This window comes from Helianthus annuus, chromosome 11 (assembly GCF_002127325.2).
Source record: "Helianthus annuus cultivar XRQ/B chromosome 11, HanXRQr2.0-SUNRISE, whole genome shotgun sequence".
NCBI lineage: Eukaryota > Viridiplantae > Streptophyta > Magnoliopsida > Asterales > Asteraceae > Helianthus > Helianthus annuus.
Genome location: NC_035443.2, coordinates 50,535,482 through 50,546,628, shown reverse-complemented (window position 1 = coordinate 50,546,628; position 11,147 = coordinate 50,535,482). Strand labels below are relative to the sequence as shown.

Below are 11,147 nucleotides of genomic sequence, written 5' to 3'. Positions count from 1 at the left end.
GGTTTTCATCTTATCTTTTGGATGTTGAATAACACAAATGAGTTAAAGAGAAAAGTGACCCGATGTTCATGAAAATCTAATTAAAACCTAAAGTTAATGCTCAAAACCGATTTTTCTATCTATTTAACAAATAGATGTATCTTGGGCATAGAAAAAACTACGTATAGAGTTAAATTTAACGTTTCAAAATTCAATTACCAATTACCAATTACCAAATACTATAATTACCAATTACCAAATTGAGTGTTATGAATGCAACCATTTTATGGCCCAACCCAATGTTTATGGGCTTTAGGCTTATAGGGATTGAATCATTTTTCTCCCCATATTTCTCTCTTGTTCATAACACGTTATCAGCACACGATGCTCTAACCATTTTCCATTAATTCTTCAGTAAAGACTCTCCACTCCCTTCTAATTTGTTATGTTTTCGATAACATATCTATTCAAAACATGTCAACCTCTTTATCCATCTATTGATACGAGTAAGATGAAGATATCAAGGGATATTCAGAAAATTACCATGCATGTTATTGAAAAACTAGATCATGTGTTGCATTTTCCTTTTGATTTTGCCTCTACCCAACAAGCAGAGGTCGGCTGTATCCATCAATTGAGGTAACAATTCAAACATTCTTCCGTGATTAAATGCGTAATATGTATAACCTAATATATGGATATACATGATATAAATTTACCGTTATAGTTCTGCGACTTAATCTTTGGTTTCCGGCCATGAAGAGTATGCAAATTAGAAACTAAAAGTCAAGAAGATAGAATCATAGAATACAAATATAAGATATCCAGAAATCAAATCTATGAAATCCCCACATGAATTTTTTAGAGGTTGAACATACACGTAAAACTAAAGTGGTATGATTAGAAAAAAAAGGATTTTGGAACGAGTCGGTTTCAATGAATTCGTTGGCAAAACCGTTGGTGACGTTACCAGGAAATTCTATTTTCTAGGATATAACTTTGACCTAGTCTTGCATGATATATTTTACTTTATTGTGAAATTAATTATTAAATGCTCCATCGGTTATTATTTCTTTTAAAACGTTCTTAATGGTGTGTGTAAGGTAGAAATCATGATAAGATATAACTATGATTTATGTGTTCTGTTACAAGTTTTAAGAATATGCTTAGAATTAATAGCACCCTATCATATAAAAAAAATTATCTTAGCATTGAATAGAATAATTGTCCATAATGAGAAAACCGGTTACGAACGGGAAAATAGGACTGGAGGTTACGATCTTGACAAAGGTATTCATTTATCAATTAATACTATCATTAATAAAAAGTCAAGTCAACATAGGTGAGCCCATGAGATAATTCGTAACTACATACATCTCTTTGTTTTTATATCATTAATAATTAATAACTAATTAACATGACATAACTATAAATTAATACGATCATTTATCAACCTCTTATGATTTAATTATATATTAAATTCAAATTTCTTTTATTAAACATCCCTTTTCTTTCAAGAGTTTTCGAACCCTCTATTTTAAAGATAACATATGCTATGTTAGAGAAATCTCATGTAAGCTTATAATTTGCTTTAAAGTTGGGTTTTGGATATTGTGTTGGCTGGTTATACCACCATTCATTTATAATACATCTATAGCCTACGCATGATGCCATACAAAGTTTTTTTTTTTTAAAGATTATCTGTATGATTAAGTTGCGTTTTTATTAAAATAGGATATGTACCTCGAAAGTTTTATATTTGTGATGACCAGAGCCAATTCATAAACACTGACTTTCTTGAAGTTTAGTTTTAGGATATAAATTGTAAGGGCCATAGATGTAGTTGTTTGATGACTAGTTACCCATGTATGAGATTTGTCTTTATTTTAATATAATAGAATTAAAGGTAGATTGAGATGTTGTTAAGCATTTTAGTATACGTTATTAAACATAAAATGTACAAAACTCTTGCATATCATATGTGACAATAGTACATAAGTTGAGCCCGCAACTCTTATGCCCATACACTTCTACATATAAAGATGTTTATTAGTGTAATTAGTTACTTGAATCCCAAATGACGTGATGTGGTCAATCTACCAATGAATATAAGTATTCAAAATATTTGAAAGACAGACAACCACAAAATGGGAAGAAATGTCAATCATAAAAACTTGACTTCTACCAACTTTATACAAATTCACACTTCCAAACTTGAGTTTGTCGCACTCGACGCCTCCAGACACTACTACCTCCCCTAGACTCTAGATACTAAAATATAGCAAATAGCCTAGAAGAAACAATCCATGGCGGGAATGAAACTTCTATACAAGCAAGAGTTAAAGCCAGGATCTTTCTCTACAACAAGCCTTATAAATATCTAGAAAGATAATCTCTTTCCATTGAGAACCTCAAAGATATGCATGACCACCAGAAGTTGGTTGTCCTCCAAAAGGTCGACATAAGTTTTATCTATTTGAAATTGTATTTTTTTTTCAACTCTTAGATTACATCAGAATTGAAATTACGTCTCACAAATCACATGCTCTCTCGAAACAATATAGAGAATTTTTTTCTCATAATACTCGAAAGTCATATCACATCTTCTAAACCGCATAGCAAAATTGAAAGCTCATACTTAAATACTATACAAGTTGATTCAGCGGTGCTAGTCATTCCCTGAAGCGAATGTGGCAATTTTTTTATGCTAATAAAGGAGAAAAATAGTTATTCAGCCCCAGTAGCGGCCATATGCGTGGAAGATCATGATCAAACCGGACATCAATGAGTCAAACATACAAAATATAAGTCAGTCGCTAAGGGGGGGGGGGGGGTTCGTTAAAACGGGAAAATAAACACCCATTTAGCTACCACAAATATGGGTGACACATGTCCGGTATACGCCAACACTAAAGAAATATTGTTATTAGTTGTCTCTAGCAATGACAATTATTGATACTATTTCACTGTTAGCATGGTTGTAAAACAAGGTTTCCAAGGCCGAGTATTCCCCGAGTAGTCGCTACAAGGCAGGCTGCCGAGGCGACTTTCTTTGACTCCGCCTAATTACTCGGAGTCGGTCAAACGCGGTCAACCTCGGCCAAAATTGGATCTAGTAGGTCAACTCGGACCTAGTTTGACTTAAATAATAATATAACATAATTTCTATGCCTATCATATTAAAGAATGAATATCATTTTCACGTATTTTGTTATAAATATTAGTAAATTTCTGCTATTTGACATATATTTAATCTCCAAAAAGTAATTTCTTTATAATTTAACATGTCCGAGTACTCCCCGAGTACTCTCCGTGTAAACCGAGTACTCTCAACTCCTTGATCGACCGACTAGGGAGCGCCTAGCGACTTTTACAACCATGACTGTTAGTAGCATATCAAATGCTCCGGAAGAGCATCAACATCTTATTCCCAAATATCAAATTTTATAATTAATTATGCCTCATATTCTAGTATATCCTGAAGAAAGTTACTAAGTTTTCAAATATGTTTGAATAAACGATCATCACATTGGAATGATGACAAAGAAAAATGATATTGAATATCTCCAAAATTGCATATGTCAATATAGCCAGAAGATCATATTAGAAAACCAAAGGTTTACCAACTAAAATATGTTGCAAGAAGAAAAAAAATTCACACAAAGTCAAAAAAAAAAAAAAAAAAAACATCATGATATGCTAAAAATCAAAAGTACTAACTAGCACCTCTAAATAATCTAAAAGCATTGCTCCCGAAATGCCTTATCATATGTGTAGTTAGTTTTTTTTTTTTTTTGGCAAATATTTTTTTTGCAAACAATCCCTCTTATATGGGACCATTGAAATATGCGGATGTCTAAACTGAGGCATTCATACATGGTTACATGTGAGTTTTCAGCTACCCATATGTAGCATACGCTCAACACTATGGAACGTTGGTCTTAGACATGATTTAACGTTGCTCTTTGACAACGCCGTTGTAGGGACCATTGTTGGGCACAGTGTGAAGTATAGTGAGTGGCATGCGTAGTCGAGACAGAATTCGTCTGTTAATGACCATAAAATCAATTCAAAACCAACTGCTTATCACAAATACTCCCCATTATAATTGGTCTCCTGAAGCGAACCAAGTTTCCATTCTTTATACTAGGTTGTGCAACCTATGTATCAATAACACCACCATAACATATGAAATGGGATATGTACACAGTATTCCCAGTCTTAGGGGGAGACAAGAAAATGAAAGACTGGCAACACAAGAAAATGCATCATCATTATTGAATTTAGACCCCTGAAGTGGTCAATATAAATCTGAAGTCCAGAGGAGCGTGATTTTTCAAATAATAGCAAACGAAATACGAGATGCATTCACAAACACAAATAGAGTGACAAGGTCACATATACCAGCACTTAACTCACCTGCTCAACTTTAAGTAATCACAAATGATTACCATATTAGAAATAAAAAGTGGGAAGTAAACTCGGTTCCAATATATAATTCCCACAAATACGAAAAGAGCAAGGCAACGTAGTTGGTGTAATCCCAGAAGAGGTTGCATACAAAACCTTAAAAGAGGTTGCTGATAAAATCCTAAAAGAGATTAATGAATTCCTGGAAGATATTAACGAATCCCCAGAAGAGGATAATGGAGTTCCAGAAGAAACTCAGTTATCAAACAAGTATGAGATCTCAATGACTTATGTACAAAATAGTACAATATGGAACCGTAATGAAACATGTGTGAAATGATATATTTGCATATGCTATAGCAATAAATGTAATCCATGAAAAAGGTTACAAACATGAAACTGTGTAAGAGTGCACACACAGAAATAACCAAAATGGCTCAACGACTTAATGGTTGAATTAAATTCGCTCGACAAACAAGACGTTTTCGAACCTGTCGTTCGAACACCCATAGACGTCAAACCAGTAGGTTATAAATGGGTGTCTTTAAAAAAAAAAAAGAAACGTAAAGAATGAGATTTTGTGATGAAAGGTACGACTTTTAACATAAAGATTTTTCCCAAATCCCAGTAGTTGATTATGAGGAAACGTATACCCCTGTAGTGGATGCGATAATCTTTTGATGTTTAAGCGACCTCGTAATCTCATAATTGACTTCAGATGAAACTTATGGATGTCGTCACCATATACATGTACGAGACAATTGTATATCACATCTGCATGAAAATCCCCTAAGGATTAAAATGCCCAAAGCATTATTAAACAATAACCCCATACGTGTTATATAAATCTTAAAGGGAACATTGGTCCTACGTGATACAGCTTACTTAGCTGATTTTGAAATGAGGCGCTCATATCTACTTATTAAGATTTCACTCTTAATGTTCAATTTAATTTCATTTTACAGTGATGATGTAAACATCATCATGAGTGAGGAACTGTCAAACTAAAGAGGGAAAATTTTGAAGGACCTTTGCACTGTGTAGTTCTCGACCCGCAGTTCGAGTATATATATGTACTACTTTTTCTTATCAATCAGATTACATCCAGAAGATGTTATATAGATAAAATTCAATTACGAGTAAGCTAATGGTTGTCGGATTGCTTGAAATATGAAAATGATTTTTATCGTCCCTAAGAAGAGGATGGATAAATAATTGGTCTAGAAGTACCTTATTTAATTGCGATCGGAACATTGATGTATCTTGCAAGCAAGACGACACATGGTATTGCGTTCTTGATAGCTGTATTGGCAAGAGTACAGTTCTAAGTTAACATGTTGCACTCTTTTTCCCTTCACTAGGTTTTTCCCCATTTTGGGTTTTTCCTAATAAGGTTTTTAACGAGGCAACATAACTGATCCAGTAGCATCAGTTTATCCTTATCTTGTAGGTCCCGAAGTGCCGACTTAACATCATTCTGAAGCATGTTGTTAATAATGTATAATGCGCTATACTCTGTTTCCTTAGCTACGGTTTTGTCCCACTGGGTTTTTCTAGCAAGGCTTTTAACGAGTCATAATTATAAAACGCATTAATTGATAAGTTGATATTTCTACATGACTCGAAACACCGATTGATCCTTAAGAAGAGTACGAAGTCCCGTTATGCAGATACAATTTTATTTATGAAGGTAGAAGATTTCAACACACTCAAGGAGAATGTAGATTAGAAATGATCAAGGGAAGTCCAAGTAATACCGTATGAAGATAATGCAAATTGCACCACTCAATTCAAAGAAGACTACATCAAATAACAAGTTAAGCACTTGGTAAAAAAAGATTGGATTACATATCATCAAGATATAAATGCAAAATTGAGGGGGAGTAATATACACACTGTACTCTTTTTCCTTGACTAATTTTTTCTCCCACTGGGTTTTCTTAGCAAGGTTTTAATGAGGCAGTATAACTGATCCTGAAGTGTCAATTAATATCGGTCCTGAAGAACCGAGCCAATATTTTCCAATGTATAATGTTGATAGTGTATAATATAAAATGTCTGAGGGGGAGTGTTATGAATGCAACCATTTTATGGCCCAACCCAATGTTTATGGGCTTTAGGCTTATAGGGATTGAATCATTTTTCTCCCTATATTTCTCTCTTGTTCATAACAATTACAAAATACTATAATTTGCAATATATTTAGGCAGAGGTATTGTAACTTATGATTTTAAAGTTTTTTAAATAAAATTTATTTTCTTTTACTTTTAACCTAAAACTATTTGATTCTTTACTTTTAACACAAAAGTATTTGATTTTTTTTTTTACTTTTAACTGCAAAACTTTTTATCTTTAATTTTAACCCAAAACTTATTGATTTTTTTTACTTTTAACCTCAAAACTTTTCATCTTTTACAATTTAATATCACAACTTTTTTATTTCAACTTTGTTTTTCTATACTTTTAATTTTTTCGTAAAATATTCAATACTATAATTTGCAACATTTTTAGGCATAGGGGTGTTGTACCTTATACTTTGAGAGTTTTAAGAAAAATGATTTTTTTTACTTTTAACCCAAAACTATTTGATTCTTTACTTTTAACCCAAAATTATTAGATTTTTTTACTTTTATCCCCAAAATTTCATTTTTACTTTTAACCTCAAAACTTATTGATTTTTTTACTTTTAACCCAAAAACTTTTCATCTTTTGCAATTAAACCTCATAACTTTTTTTACTTTCAACTTTAGTCTTCTATACTTTTCATTTTTCGCAAAATTTTCGTTTTACGTTACATTCTAAATTTTGCGAGTTAACATGGCGCAACATGCATGTGTGGTTAAATGTTTTTATGTCATCTATTTTTTTTCCATTTGACATGTTCATCGTAAAGCACGGATCCAAGATCGACTTAGTTATTCTTTTATATGTTTTACATCTTGATTTAATTTATGCGCATTAACACGCTGCAACTAGTATAGAATTAATGTTCGTCCCTGCCGCAAACCGGAGTACTTAATACTAGGTTGCTATAATTTACAAGAGACCTATATCTATACTTTGTTTCAGTATCAAATTTGAATGTCAATAAATTCTGAGCTACTTGTAATCATATACGTGGAGCCATTTCATGATACATATCCAACAAGAGAAATGACACCTCATACGTAGTCCCAAAATTATCCCTATTGACACTACTCCACGTATCCCTATTGACACCACTCCACGAGTGAACCTCCATGCAAACCCCCAAATCCACCATAAGATATAAAAATCCCGATGACACCACTCCACCTATCCCTATTGACACCACTCCACATGTGAACCTCCATGCAAACCCCCAAATCCACCATAAGATATAACACATGTTTCTTCTAATAACAAACCACGATGGCAAACCTAACAATTATCGCTCTCACCTTAGCCGCCCTTGTAGCCTTCGATACCGCCCACACAACCATCATCACCACCACCATTGAAGACGAGAACCCGATCTCCGAACAAAGGCAGTGTAGCCAACGCTTACAGGGACAACGGTTGAACCAGTGTCGCATGTTCCTCATGAAGGGCCAGATTAATGACGAAGAATACTTCCCTCAGATGGCGAAACCGGAGGAAGTCATCCTGCAGTACTGCTGCCAAGAGCTCCAAAACATCGAAGAACCGTGCCAATGTGAGGCGGTTAAGCGGGTGTACCGAGATGTCAAGCAGCAGCTGCAGCAACAACAGGGACCGCATTTTGGACCCTTCGGTTTTCAGAAGATACAAAAGTCGAAGCAGAAGGCTCAGGTGCTCCCTAACCTATGCAACCTTCATTCAAAACAATGCCAAATTGGAACGATAGAGGGAAGCAACCGGTTTCGAATCCCCTTTTAAGGATATGCATGTATATGTATAGGTCGGTCATGTGTAACCGTGGCTTAATTAAATTTTATCTTTTTTATAAAATGACAGATGAAGTGAGAAATAGTTTCTTTTAATTTCAACTGCATTACGCAAGAGTTGCTTTTTTAATTGAGATGTTATTATAGTGACACATCTTTTCCTCCTATATGTAAAAGATAATAGTACACCGAGTGGCAGATTTTTAAGGATGGTTTATTTAAGGGAGAAATTTTAAGGATGGTTTATTTATATAACAATTTTTTTTTTGTCTAGTTCAACTCAGATTGGTTGAACACGATATCAAGCATAGTGATCACTTTATTAAGCCACAAGTCGGCTCAGATTGAATTCAATAAAAAATACAAAGCTAGTCGGGACATATTACCGACGAGAATCCCACAATACAAGATTCAGTAAACTCAACCTATGCAAATCATTAACAGGATGATCTATGCAGATCATTAACAGGATGATCTGCTACTAAAGATGATCAAAACAAGATCACAAACTCTCGAACACAAACTGAAGAAACCCTAGCTCTGAAGTTTCTAGGGAGAGAATAAGGGAGTTGGGAGAATGAATGATCCCAATGCACGGACCCTCTTTATATAAAGCCGGATCAACTGATTGATACTTCACCCCATGCGCAATAAAGCCCAAGCAAACAGCCCAACACTCAGTAAGCCCAATCAAATGAGACCAATAAGCTTAATCAACGCATGAAACAAAAATAAAGACAAGAGTTAGAAACATGAATTGAATAAAAGGAATATTATATAGGGTTAGGATTTAGAGAAAACGGTGAAAAGTGTGAGACGGTGAGAACGCTTATGAATCGTCCGATCAAAACAATCTATAGACTAGATCGGCGCGGTGGCTTTTTCGTAAATAACTCGAATTCTATTGAGTGGACGCGCTTCATTAAGGGTAAAAGGTCTTTACACTTCTATACCAAAACGCCAAAGTAATGAATAAAACGCCATTACTAGCCAAAACACATCCCTATATAAACAAAACATTCTCATAGATAAGAACACAGCTCCCCCAACCTGAAAACGCCATATTTTCTACTATATAACATTCATCTTACAACGCTAAAAATTCCAAAACATCAAACACACCTACTCAAAAAACGCCGTATTTTATTATATACCAATCATCTTAGAAAACGCCAAATCTCTCAAATATCAAAAATTTCCAAAAAATGGACGTTTCTTTCAGATACACTATTTCCTCAGTAAAACGCCAGAAATGTCAAAAATCGTTTCTTGTATATTCAATATTTTTCTACGCGAAGTTTCAGATAATGCATTCTTTCTTTCCTGAGGTGTTGTGACTCAAATAACATTTTGCTGAATGAGATGGACAAAACTTCAAGAAAAAAATACTGGTGTCAGACTTATGTCAGTTTTTGTGTTTGTTATTGATGAATAATATAATGGCATGAATAGACGAATGACATTGATAAGTGGTTTGAAGATACATATTCAAACAAAAAACTCATGTCATATTGTCTTTCCAAACGGCCACAAAAACACAAGCATGACAAAGCCAAAACACCAGTGAACATGTTTCAAATAAGAAAGAGACTCATAACAGTGCAAATTTGGAAGATGAATTGTTTCTATTTTCAGTTTTTTTAATTTTCTTTTTCTGTTGTTTGTTATGTATTTTTCGACTAAGAATAAAAAAGTTTAATAAAGAACCAAAAAGTCAAAAAGATTGGGAAACGCCATAATGCAGTAAAACGCCATAATGCAGTAAAACGACAAAAACTCCCAACCTATAATAAAAGTAATTTGGAGAAGTATTATTAAAAGCTAAAAATGGAAAAAAACGCCAAAAACTACTTAAAGCCATTAAAAAACGCTAAAGTTGGAAGATGAAATGTCTATGACCATAAAAGCTCATAAAAAGCTGAACAAAAACAGTAAAAAATACACACAGTAAGTGAAAAGACGGTTACTTTATTAATATCATTTATTATAAATAAAAATCCCGCCTAAACTACGCGCCAAAAACATCCTATAAGAGAGACGTCTCTGCACAACCAACTGATCACACCACCAAAAATAAACGCCATCTTTCCAAGAAACCATTCACTTTAAAATGCCAAAAAAGATACTTAAAAAAGCCAAAGATGCGGAACCTCATTTCTTCTATATTGAGTATTGTTCTGAATGAAGTTTCACTGAATGGATTCTACACTGATGTGGGTATATCTATAAGCTTTTGCTCAATGAGATGGACAAATATTCATGAAAAAACGAAGTAAAAGACACTTTTACCCCTTAATGAAGGCGGGCGTTATGTAGGAAAATAAGGATCTACATAAGGTATTCAAAACAAGTTCAAAACGCCAAAAAGGTTAAAGTAGAAGAGGCTGATGACAGTGAAGATTTGGAAGAGAAATTAGATTATAATTTTTTTTTTTTTTCAATTTCTATTGTTTATTATCTAATTCTCTGATTTTATTATCTAATTCTCTACTTACAAAAAAAATTAATATAAAACGCCAAAAACACCAAAACGTCTGATAGTGTGAAAACTGAGAGAACGGATGCTAGCAAAGCACGATGTTGCTATAAAACGTCAAAAAAGCCAAACAAGGTATTACTGAAAAATCAACACTAATTCACAGATGAAATTGAAAGAAACAGTAATTGCTAAACAGTAAAATGAAAAGACAGTAAGATTATTGCCAAACATTTATTATATTAAAAGCCACTACATGGAAAACTGAATTTATTTATCTTTTCAAAACGCCATAATTGTCTCTCAAATTATAGACCTGTATCCTACTTGATATAATAAACATCAAGAAAATTACTGATGTTTTTTACATCATAGACATGCATCCTGATTTAAAAACA

The 11,147-nt window shown here is 33.5% G+C and overlaps 1 protein-coding gene across 1 annotated transcript; it reads left to right on the top strand.

The window, feature by feature from the left end:
• The first annotated feature begins 7,670 nt into the window (after positions 1-7,670).
• LOC110892046 (2S seed storage protein-like) lies at positions 7,671-8,485 on the top strand. The gene has a single exon (XM_022139424.2). The coding sequence runs from the start codon at positions 7,780-7,782 to the stop codon at positions 8,263-8,265; it is 486 nt and encodes a 161-aa protein (XP_021995116.1). The 5' UTR covers positions 7,671-7,779; the 3' UTR covers positions 8,266-8,485.
• Positions 8,486-11,147: the final 2,662 nt, after the last annotated feature.